The 11788-nt window shown below is 43.2% G+C and overlaps 2 protein-coding genes across 2 annotated transcripts; both read right to left on the reverse strand.

Moving 5' to 3' along the window:
- Nucleotides 1-4518: 4518 nt before the first annotated feature.
- On the reverse strand, nt 4519-5121 carry LOC133048742 (interferon omega-1-like). Its single transcript, XM_061132515.1, has one exon. It carries the CDS (start codon nt 5119-5121, stop codon nt 4519-4521), a length of 603 nt encoding a protein of 200 aa, XP_060988498.1.
- A 5503-nt stretch (nt 5122-10624) lies between these two features.
- LOC133048978 (interferon alpha-1/13-like) lies at nt 10625-11098 on the reverse strand. Its single transcript, XM_061132967.1, has one exon. It carries the CDS (start codon nt 11096-11098, stop codon nt 10625-10627), a length of 474 nt encoding a protein of 157 aa, XP_060988950.1.
- Nucleotides 11099-11788: the final 690 nt, after the last annotated feature.

Genomic DNA, 11788 nt, shown 5'->3' on the forward strand with positions numbered 1-11788 from the left:
TTTTACTTTTAGAGTTCTCCCGAACCAATTCCAAGAGATGGACTAGAAGGCTGGAGTATGACTGATGACAACCACCATCCATTAGGAACAGGAAAACTAATGGTTGCTGCTAGATGCTCTGTGTCACCAGTCAGATTGGCAAAAACCAAAAAGGATGATAAGATCCTATTTTGGTCAATGTGTGAGCACATATAAGGACTTAAATGGTCTTGAGTATTGGTTAATGTAGCCATTGTTATTGTGAACAGTTAGCAATATGCATGTGTGTGGTTTACGTATTTTGACCAATAAAATTGACTTCATGGCCACTTGTTCAGAGAAAGACACTCACTTGCATTATAAGACACCTGCACATACTTGTAGCAATCTCTCCTCTAAAAGCACTAATTTCTGAGAAGGACTGACTCTCAGGGGTGACGCTGCCCGCACTTAGGGACTGAAGTTTTTATGGAAAACAGGTAGGATCAAACCCAGGACAGCCCAGGCTTGGAGAGCAGAACCTCACACTTCATGGCCCTTGCTCTTTTCCTCCTGACTCTGCTTTGCTGCTGAAAGTCTGAAACCCAACAGAGTAGAGAAGGTAATTGTAGAAGTTTCTTAAAGGAGTAGTAGAGTAGTACTCATACTACAGAAGCAAGAAACATTATTAATGAGTAATGTGTGTGATATTCTGCATTTGTATCAGATCTCTATGATTTCCCTATTATGCATTTTTATAGTAGATCAAAGCGTTTTCTACTAATCCTTTTTTCTCAAAGAATTTCTATGACTTCCTAAGAATACTTCTAGAAGTCTGAAGCACAGAAATTGGAACTGTCTTCAGCACTGAGCACAGGAGAGTTCACACACTGAATATACTGTGAAACTAGCACCCAAGTTAAATATTTTTACCGAAGACCTAGCATCTTTCTAGTGTTGCCTTTCTGTCACTGCATCAGGCCAGCTGTCCTGTCTCCCCACTGTGGGCAGCTACTCTGGACTCTCACTGTCCTGATTATTTCTGCCAGGCATATTTTATGCCTCTTGTAATATGGACTCATTGATCCAAACAGTAGTCCTATGAAAAACTGCTGTAATTTTCCCCGTATTAGAGAAGAACATCAAGACAGCATGCATGCCTGCGCGCATGCTAAGTTGGTTCAGTCGTGTCTGACTTGTGATCCATGGACTGTAGCTCACGAGGCTCCTCTGTTCATGGGATTTTCAAGAAAGAATACTGCAGTGGGTTGCCAAGTCCTTCTCCTTAGTGTTTGTGATATTTTTCAGGGTCACCCTGCTGGGAAATAGCAGAGCTGCAATTCCAAGGTTTTGAAACTTGGAGAACTCTCCCTTCACTTGTGCTGTCTTCCAGTGATTTCCACTGAGAGAACCTTTGAGGCTAGAAACCATCACAGAACACAGGTCCTGTTTTGGAGGCAGTGAAGATATTGCGTAAGGGAGTGGATTGTCCAGTAAAGCAGGGCTGAGGAGGAGGTGGGAGGAAGAGTAACAGGTGTCAGGATCAGCCACTCGGCACCTCATGTTGGCAACTTCCCTGGAGGAGGTGAGTCCTCTCCCACATACTGACACCAACCGTTCTTTGCTGACTGGGTATAAACTAGTTATACTTGTGACTTCAGGACTAATCATTTACCACAGTTTCAGAGACTCCTTTCTACCTGTTTTTTTTTTTTTTTTTTTTTTTTTTGGTGGTGGGGGGGGGGGTGGGTTGGTGGAGGGGTGGCTGCACTCCACAGCTTGCAGAATCTTAGTTCCCTGGACAGATAATCCTGGTACCTGAGCTTCTTATACTGGAAGCATGGAGTCCTAACCACTGGACTGCCAGGGAATTCCACCTTTTGACAATCATTTCCTGAAAAGTGTTAGGACTCTTCTGTAGTATAAATGGACAAATGCTATTCCATGATATGTTTATGTAGACAAAATAAGTATTTATGTCTTCATAATGAAAAAGGCAATGTTTTCCAAGGCAAAGCATTCAATATCATGGTAATCCAAGTCTATACCCCGACAAGTAATGCTGAAGAAGCTGAAGTTGAATGGTTCTATGAAGACCTACAAGTTCATCTAGAACTAACACCCAAAAAAGATGTTCTTTTCATTATAGAGGACTGGAATGCAAAAGTAGGAAGTCAAGGCAAATTTGGCCTTGGAGTACAGAATGAAGCAGGGTAAAGGCTAATAGAGTTCTGCCAAGAAAACGCACTGGTCATATCAAACACCCTCTTCCAACAACACGAGAGAAGACTCTACACATGGACATACCAGATGGTCTACACCGAAGTCAGATAGATTATATTCTTTGCAACCAATTATGGAGAAGCTTTTATACAGTCAGCAAAAACCAGACTGGGAGCTGACTGTGGCTCAGATCATGAACTGCTTATTGTCAAATTCAGACTAAAATTGAACAAAGTGGGGAAAACCACTAGACCATTCAGGTATGACCTAAATCAAATCCCTTATGACCATACAGTGGAAGTGAGAAATAGATTTAAGGGACTAGATCTGATAGACAGAGAGCCAGATGAACTGTGGACGGAGGTTCGTGACATTGTACAGGAGACAGGAATCAAGAACATCCCCAAGAAAAAGAAATGCAAAAAAGCAAAATGGCTGTCTGAGGAGGCCTTACAAATAGCTGTGAAAAGAAGAGAAGTGAAAAGCAAAGGAGAAAAGGAAAGATATACTCATTTGAATGCAGAGTTCCAAAGAATAGTAAGGAGAGATAAGCCTTCCTCAAACGGTCAGTGCAAGGAAATAGAGGAAAACAGTAGAACAGGAAAGACTAGAGATCTCTTCAAAAAAATTAGAGATACCAAGGGAACATTTTATGCAAAGATGGGCTCAATAAGGGACTGAAATGGTATGGACCTAACAGAAGCAGAAGATATTAAGAAGGGGTGGCAAGAATACACAGAAGAACTGTACAGAAAAGATCTTCATGACCCAGAGAATCATGATGGTGTAATCACTCACACTCAGCTAGAGCCAGACATCCTGGAATGTGAAGTCAAGTGGGCCTTAGGAAGCATGACTACAAAGCTAGTGGAGGTGATGGAATTCCAGTTGAGCTACTTCAAATCCTGAAAGATGATGCTGTGAAAGTGCTGCACTCAATATTTCAGCAAATTTGGAAAACTCAGCAGTGGCCACAGGACTGAAAAAGTTCAGTTTTCATTCCAATCCCAAAGAAAGGCAATGCCAAAGAATGCTCCAACTACTGCACAATTGCATTCATCTCACATGCTTGTAAATGATGCTCAAAAATCTCCAAGCCAGGCTTCAGCAATATGTGAACCATGAACTTCCAGATGTTCAAACTGGTTTTTGAAAAGTCAGAGGAACCAGAGATCAAATTGCCTACATCCGCTGGATCATCGAAAAAGCAACAGAGTTCCAGAAAAACACCTATTTCTGCTTTATTGACTATGCCAAAGCCTTTGACTATGTGCAGCACAATAAACTGTGGAAAATTCTTCAAGAGATGGGCATACCAGACCACCTGACATGACTCTTGAGAAAGCTGTATGCAGGTCGGGAGGCAACACTTAGAACTGGACATGGAACAGCAGACTGGTTCCAAATAGGGAAAGGAGTACATCGAGGCTGTATATTGTCACCCTGCTTATTTAACTTATATGCAGAGTACATCATGAGAAATGCTGGGCTGGAGGAAGCACAAGCTGGGATCAAGATTGCTGGGAGAAATATCAATAACCTCAGATATGCAGATGACACCACGCTTATGGCAGAAAGTGAAGAGGAACTAAAGAACCTCTTGATGAATGGATGCTTTTGAACTATAGTGTTAGAGAAGACTCTTGAGAGTCCTTTGGACTGAAAGGAGGTCCAAGCAGTCCATCCTACAGGAGATCAGTCCTGGGTGTTCACTGGAAGGACTGAGGCTGAAGCTGAAACTGCAATACTTTGGCCACCTGATGCGAAGAGCTGACACATTTCCAAAGACCCTGATGCTGGGAAAGTTTGAGGGCAGGAGGAGAAGGGTGCGACAGAGGATGAGATGGTTGGATGGCATCACCGACTCAATGGACATGGATTTCGGTGGACTCCGGCAGTTGGTGATGGACTGAGAGGCCTAGCGTGCTGCGGTTCATGGGTTCACAAGAGTTGCACATGACTAAGTGACTGAATTGAACTGAACTGAATGAAATAACAAATTTACTTTCATAAGAATTTAATAAGTAAAACAACTTACAAGATTAAATAAATGAACATATTTTCTAAACTTTATTACAATGCAGACAAACTTTTTATATGAAAATATAAATATGATGAGATAAAAGAAAATAAGTACATAAATAAACATAAATAACATCAGAGCAGTCATCCATTATCCACTGAACCCTGTGCAGTTGAATACATTTTATATCTACTTGCTTATTGCTACAGAGAAAGTACTGCTGATTGAATTCAGGAAACATTGTGGCTAAAGCAGAAATCCGAGTCTTCTGAAATGAACACAGGTGAGTATACGAGGGTTATGTGGCATCTTAGTCAGTGAGAGTCATGTGAAGGTGAGTTCTCGTCTCCATCCATCATTCTTAACCTTTCTTGCAAGCTGGTTGATGAAGAGAAGGATCTCATGAGTTCCAATCTGACGATTTCCCAGGCACAGGTGCTGTATCCCTTCTCTTGCAGGTAGACATGGATTCCCTGGAAGTACCTCCTCACGGCCAGCGTGGGGCCCATCTTTCCCAGGGCAGAGTCTTCCTCTCCCATCACCTGCCCCAGGCAGGCATCCAGGTCGTCCAGCTGCTGATGGAGTCCCGTGTGGAGCTGCTCCAGGAGGGTGGTGTCCCAGGCAGCAGAGGAGCGCTCTGTGTGGAAGAGGTTGAAGCTCTGCTGGAGCATCTCGTGGAGCACAGAGATGGCCTGGGCCTCCTGGAGCTGGCCGCCCTCCACCATCTCCTGGGGAAAAGCGAAGTCTTTTCTGTCCTGCAGACAGAAGTGAGGGGAGAGCCTCCTCGTTTGGCCCAGGAGCCTCAGGGTCTTTCTGCCAGCCAGCATGTGGTTCTGAGACAGGTCACAGCCCAGGGATCCTCCCGGGCCGTAGCTGACCAGCACCAGGGCCATCAGTAGAGAGAGCACGAAGGCCATGGGGAGGATGAGGTGGCTGCTGGGCTGGTGGAGATGGCGTCTGCTGCACCTTGAGGTAGCTCCTCTGATGTCATGCTTTCTAAGCAAGACCATTAAATAGGGATCATGGTAATTTTCATTTTCTAAATGTTTCTATATAGTTTTACTTCCTTCTTTGATTTTCGTTTATGTATTCACAATATGTTAAAAGAAAATGTCATCAATTTAAAGTATTAGTTTTACCTATTTCCCAATAACTTCAAAAGGATCCATCCAATTGGATATTTGTTAATCAAATTAGAAAGATTTTATTATTCAACACTTTTACTTAAACTGTTCAACACTTTTCTCCTCAGAATTTCTGAGCTGGAGGAAGGAGATTTAGTGATGGTGTTGGCTCTCACTGGAAGCTTATGTCACAGACTCTAGTGAGTTTCAGTCATTCATTCAGGCAGTTGATTCCACTGCACTTCTCTGTTCCTCTGTCTCTTTCTCCCTCTGAGAACAAAGGACGGTGAGAACCAGGCTACTCCTTCAGGGAGAAATCACCTTCTTTCCTTCACTTGACTATAATTTTTCACTTAGTTTCTCCATTCATTTAGTGACTTGTTGGCCAGGATTTGTCTTGCTGCTCCTGCCCCGGTTCTGCTTCATGTTGAGGTAAGAACAATAAAGCGAAGTAAAGAAGGCAGAGGGGCTGTATCTCTATCATGTTTAATACTTTAGGTTTTTGTTGTTGTTGTTGTTTCCCTTTGCCATGTTCCTAGAAAGTAAAATTCCAGTTTTTTTGTGGGCAAAAAAGAAAACTAATCTAAGTCTGGTTGTTTGAACATGAACGAAGGGAAGTGACTTTCCCTGGCACAGTGATGTATTCTGAGTTAGCAAACTTCAGTGCAGCACAGCTGGGGATGAGGCTGTGGCAGAGGGGAAGCATGAGGCCAGTGTGAACAGCAGAAAGGCTGGGACATTGCTGCTTCTGACAGAAGCTCAACGAAGGTTAAGTCCCGGTCAGGTGACTGTCCTTTGCTTTGCAAGATCAGCTACCTCATTTTTCTTTCAATTAATGCACGTAGGATTCATTTCAGGAGAGAAGGAAGAAGTCCAACCCATCACCTAACAAGAGATGGACAACTGGAATGCCAATTGCTGGAATACTAACCCTCTCTGTCAGTGTCTTGGAGCCAGCTTTGCTGAGCATCTGTCTAGGTAATAAATCCACTCACTCAATGAGAAGCTGCTTTGAAAAAAACTAGAATGAAATGGAATTAAACGATTCCAAAACATCCTGATCTTAATCTGGATGATAGTAATTGTGATATTAAAAATAATACCTGAATTTTATTTCCTGCTACTAATGGACTAGTCACTTTCCAAGTTCTTTAGAATTTTAAATGAATCTTCTCATTAACTCTTAGGGTCACACTCCTGGAGAAAAATATAAATCTAGACAAATGAACTATTCCAACCATAGCAAAGATTCAGGAGCAAACCTTGGGGGTTTTGATTTGTCGGAAAGATCCCATTAAACAAAAAAGGAAGGGTGCAAATGAACATGACATTAAGGAAGCAGTGAAATAAGTGATAGGAGGAGAATGAGTTGAGAAAGACCCCTTCATCAATTTCAAATGCCAAAGGGTCACTATCTATTGTTTTGTGGGGCCACAGTGTGTGGTCTGAAGTCCGCAAAAGTAAGATCTAATCATAAATAGACAAAATTACTATTAAGTAGTTGGAAGGAAATAGATTGTTCTTCCAGCTAAAAGAAAAGCAGGAGTTTGCTCATTGTCTAGTGGTTAGGATCCAGCACTTTCACTGCTGTGACCTGATTTTAATCCCTGTTTCGGGATGTCTGATCACACAAGCCTCTCAGAAGGAAGTCTTAGCTTTTAAGAGTGTTTTCTTCAATGAAATATAGTAAAATAGTTTTATTAACCCTATGAGAGGTAAGCCCTACTTTCTATGTATTTTAAATTCTTGACCTTTCTTGTGAGTTTAAGAACAAAGAAAAAGCAGCCTACAGTTCCTCGCCACATGAGCTCTGATGTTTCTCCTTCAGAATGACAATGAAAACATCTTTCAGCATCAGGTTCTGCAGAATGAAGTCACTACCCACTGCAGTCCCTGACCTCCAACACGCCCTGATAGGAGTTCAGAATGGAGATCAGGAACGAGGCACTCTCTGCTCTGGGAAATCTGACACAGCAGGTCAGCAGAGAGTTAGATAATTTCCAGAGGAAATTTATGAACCCAATTGTTACAACTTGTCATGGATAGAAATGCTCTAAAATCTTTCAGAGAGACATCTGTTCCTCCTGATTCTCAGCCGCTTTCTCCCAAGATGTGAGTTGATCGGCACCTCATCCCTTCACCATAGTCACATGCATACTGACCTCCTCTACGTCCGTGGGGCAGTTTCTCAGAGCTGAGGAGAGGCTGACCTCCAGCCTGCAGTCCTCAGCAAGTACTCCCAATAAAATACACTCTCAGGAATCATGTTTTGGGTTGTTGTTTTTTAGTGGTTGACGGTCCCCTTCCAGGTAAGCTCCTTAGGTAACCTGCTGTTCTCATTCTAAAGGAAATCACCTGCATTTCTCACCTCCAGTCCAGACGGTCATCCTGTTGTCTCCTGATGGAGTCCAGTGAAGAACATCTACTGTTTTCCTAATTCTGTTCAAGATGTGGGTGTTGAGGAAGCCTGTGTGAGACCAAGATGGAGGAACACATGTGCTTCCTAGACAGAAGCAGCGAACAATGTTCTCCTTAGCAGGGAGAGACTGGCTTGAATTGTGAAATAAGCCTCAAAGTCTTGTAGAGTTATCTTTTTTTAAAAATTTCTTGGTCAACCTATCAAACATCATTATGTAATACTATAGAATAGAGATGAAAAGCTTATTTAGAAAATAATTTGTCAATGAAATGATATTTTTAGCAGTAATATCAGCATGTTTTTTACTTGTTTAGCACCCTAATCCTCAAGAAGGTTTCCAGACCTCTCAATGTACTTTAAATGTTCTCTGAGGGGCTTCCATGGGGGCTCAGTGGTAAGGAGTCCACCCGCCAATGTGACCACATGTGGTCCTAGAGGATGCCACGGGCTGCAGACCAGCTGAGCCCAGGTGCCACAACTATTGAGCCTGGGCTCTAGACCCCGGGACCACCACTACCAAAGCCAAGTGCACTAGAATCTGTGCTCCCCAACGAGAGAAGCTACCAGAGTGAGGAGCCTGTGCACCCCAACTAGAGAGGACCCACCTTAGCCACAACTAGAGAAAAGGCCGTGCTGCAATGAAGACCCAGCACAGTGAATAATGAATAAATAAATAAAATTATTTTAAAAGTCCCTCTGACTTTACATATAGCTCCTGAGTGCTACATTTCCCAACCAGAAAGAAGAGAAAGCTGATTGATCCATCAATGTCCTGAGAACCATATAGATTCTACATTAATGTAGATTGCCTACATTTAATGTAGATTGCCTACATTAAATACATGAATTTCCACAAAGATCTTTGTTACTTTGAGAAATTGTATTCTTCCAGTTTGCACGTTACTGACATATGTCCTGAGAGGAAAGCTCTGACCCACTGTTGCTAAATGTATTAAAAGTCCTGCCTGTGTCCCTTCTATTCAATCTTGTTTGATTTTGTCTCTCAAAGATGCAAAGACACCATGATGGAATTTAAGAACTTCCTTGGATTGCACTGTCCCCAGGCACCTCTTGCCCTGCTCTGTGATAACTTGCTGGGTTCTAAGGAAGAAACAATCGGCATGAGGGAGTGACCCTCGCCCCTTCCAGGACTCTGCAGGCTGCTGTGGTGTGAACGTCACCCGTGCTGGGGACACAGCTAGAGGCCAGGCATCGTGCTCTGTCTCCGTCCCTCAGCGTCCACGTCAGTCTTCTCATTCTCTGAAAAGGAGTGCTGTGGAGAAGCACTTGCCTCAGTGTGTTTCATCTGTGTTGTTCCGTGTCCTGAGGACCCGCTGCTGCTCCAGTGAACAATTAAACATCTTTGTTCTCCTTCCAAGTTCTCAAGCTGCTGCTGACTTTCAACTCCAAGTTTCCGGTGCTTAGGGCTTTTGAGCAACTGAGATTCTTGAACTAGGTGAGTTCCTCCTAGTGCAATCAGCACGGGCAAGAGCCCAGGTAGACGCCCAGAGGAGCTCCTGGAGTCGCCACCCTTGTTCACTGGGGGGCGGGGTTCCCTCTATGTACTGTGTTTCCCTGGGAGCCTGGGCAGTCTGGACCTGCAGTGCTTGGCAGGCAGAGCAGGTGAAGTCATAGGAGAGTCTCTGACAGATCTAGAACTCTATCTCAGGTTCTGCTTTTAGTTGGTGGTTTGCAGGCTTAAGGGGAAATTGACAACCAGAAACCGTAATGGAGAAGGACACAGCTGTCTGAATGGAGAGGACACCTTCATGCAGAGTGAATGAGGAGAGAAATAGGGATTTCTACACTGGGAGGAAGTGAATGATTGTGATATTTGACTGTGAGGATAGGATATTCACCTGACCTCTCGCCAACTGAATACAACGTCTTCAAGCATCTCTCCAATTGTTTTCCGGGGGGAAAAATTCCACAACCAACAAGAGGCAGAAAATCCTTCCCAAGAATTCATGAAATCCTGAAAAATGGATTTTTTATTTTCATCACTGCTTTTAGGTTACTTATTTTTAAAAAAATCAGAGTTACAAAAAGCGTTGGAGTGGTTATGTTCACTTCAAGTTCCTCAGGGCAACAAACAACATAGCTAAAGGTAGAATATTTTTACTTCTAGCGTGCAAATCCTAAAGGGGGCTCAAGGCATTGTAAAATGCATTTTTTAATCAGGTTGCCATTCAGGATTGGTGTTTCTGTTTTAATGAAAAAAAATTAAGTCTTTTAGAGTAAGAATTTAATAAAGGAAGAAAAATCATAAATGGACTAAATACAAAATATCCATTTTCCCATAAGTACACATACCTAGTATTTTATCAACAAAATAATGTAAATATTTATAAATAGTTAAATAAATATTAAAATAGATAAATAAATGTCCAGGTAGTTAAATACATAGATAGATCAGCTTTGGCATCTGTGAGGAACCAGTGTGTATAGTGTAGAACATGATGTTACTTAATATTCCAGAAAACATTTGACAACCTGATTCATTTCAGGGCTCAATGACAGCAGAAATGAGAGTCCTCCACGTGGCCCTGCAGGAGGCATGTGGTCTTGTTGGTCTGTGAGGATCGTTTCTATGTTGAACCAGGTGTGTGTCAGTCCTTCCTTCAGATGTTGAAGATAGTAAATACCCCCAAATACATAAAGATCTTTTACATTGTGTTATAAAATTGTTTATTTAAGAAAAGAGACTTTGTTTTTCTATTTTTGTAAAACTACGATTTTTATTTCATTTATTTTTCAGCTTGTAAGCAAACAGAAGTCCAGCTCACTTTGGAGAGTTGAGAAAACAACAATCTGATTGAGTAGAGAGTTGTTACAAGTATAATTTTCATTTTATCTGTTGACTTTTCTTGAGGATTCTTACATGAGGGAAAGGCACTTTTCAATTTCCACCCTGACAACCTCCCAGGCACAGGGGCTGTATGCCTTTCCCTTTAAGTATAGATGGATTCCTTGGAAATACTTCTGGACATCAATTGCCAAATCGGGACAATCCAGAGTCACTTCTCCCAGCTTTTCCAGGCTCTGACCCAGGCTGGAGAGTAGTTTGTCCAGGAGGGCGCTGTTCCAAGCACCCCAGCTGCTCTCCGTGGTGAAAAGGTTGAAGAACTGCTGGAGCATCACTTGGTGATAACAGGTGCCTTGAGTCATCCGGATTGAGGTGATATTCTCTCTTCTCCAAGGAAACTTGAAGTCGTGTCTGTGCCCTAGGCATGACTGAGAGGGGATCGTTTTCATCTGTCTCAAATGTCTGGAGATTTCTTTGTTGTCAAGAGAACAAGCAGGGATGGAGCAGAGCATGACTCCTGCCACTAGCAAACAGATCTTGGCCATAGAGAGTTTCCGTGATTCACTGGAGGGCCACGAGGGGGCGCGCGGCACCACTAATCAATGAGCGAAAGGTTTCTCCGCCCAGTCCTGTCACAGCGCGGTTTTCTAGCAGTCCGCAAGAAGGCTCAGGATGTCTTTTTATCGGTTTTCTTAGACTCTTTGCGAGTTCTGAGACTTCGTTTCAGCGGGTTTGGCAGCCAGAGAGGAAACCGTCGCTGCTCAGAGACCAAGTTGGTGCGGCTTTAATAGTGCACGAAGAAACTTTCATTTCCGAGCCCTCGCCAGAGACATTTTCGTGTGGTGGCAAGCCCGGAACCTTGCGTTTTCTGCTTTCCCCTGAGTTTGGTGCTTTCTTTTCGCCCAGAAACTTGAGCGAGGCCATTTTTACAAAGGTCTTTCATGGTGACTCAGACGGTAAAGAATTCGCCTGCCATGAGGGAGACCTGGGTTCGATCCCTGGGTTGGGAAGGTCCCCTGGAGCAGGAAATAGCACCCACTCCAGTATTCTTGCCTGGAGAATCCCATGGACAGAGGAGCCTGGTGGGCTACAATCCATGGAGGTCTCAAAACGTCGGACAGAACTGAGCGGCTTGGCATGTCTTTACAAAGAAAATACGTTTACCAAGGGGTTTGAGAAAGAGAATCAGAGCGAGCTGGGGCCTATTTTACAGATTCGGGCTCGTTTCTGACGCG

This window comes from Dama dama, chromosome 29, assembly GCF_033118175.1.
Source record: "Dama dama isolate Ldn47 chromosome 29, ASM3311817v1, whole genome shotgun sequence".
Classification (NCBI taxonomy): domain Eukaryota; kingdom Metazoa; phylum Chordata; class Mammalia; order Artiodactyla; family Cervidae; genus Dama; species Dama dama.

Excerpts from the sequence above, each read along its gene's own strand:
- LOC133048978 (XM_061132967.1), bottom strand. The coding sequence starts at position 11,098 with ATGGCCAAGATCTGTTTGCTAGTGGCAGGAGTCATGCTCTGCTCCATC.
- LOC133048742 (XM_061132515.1), bottom strand. The coding sequence starts at position 5,121 with ATGGCCTTCGTGCTCTCTCTACTGATGGCCCTGGTGCTGGTCAGCTAC.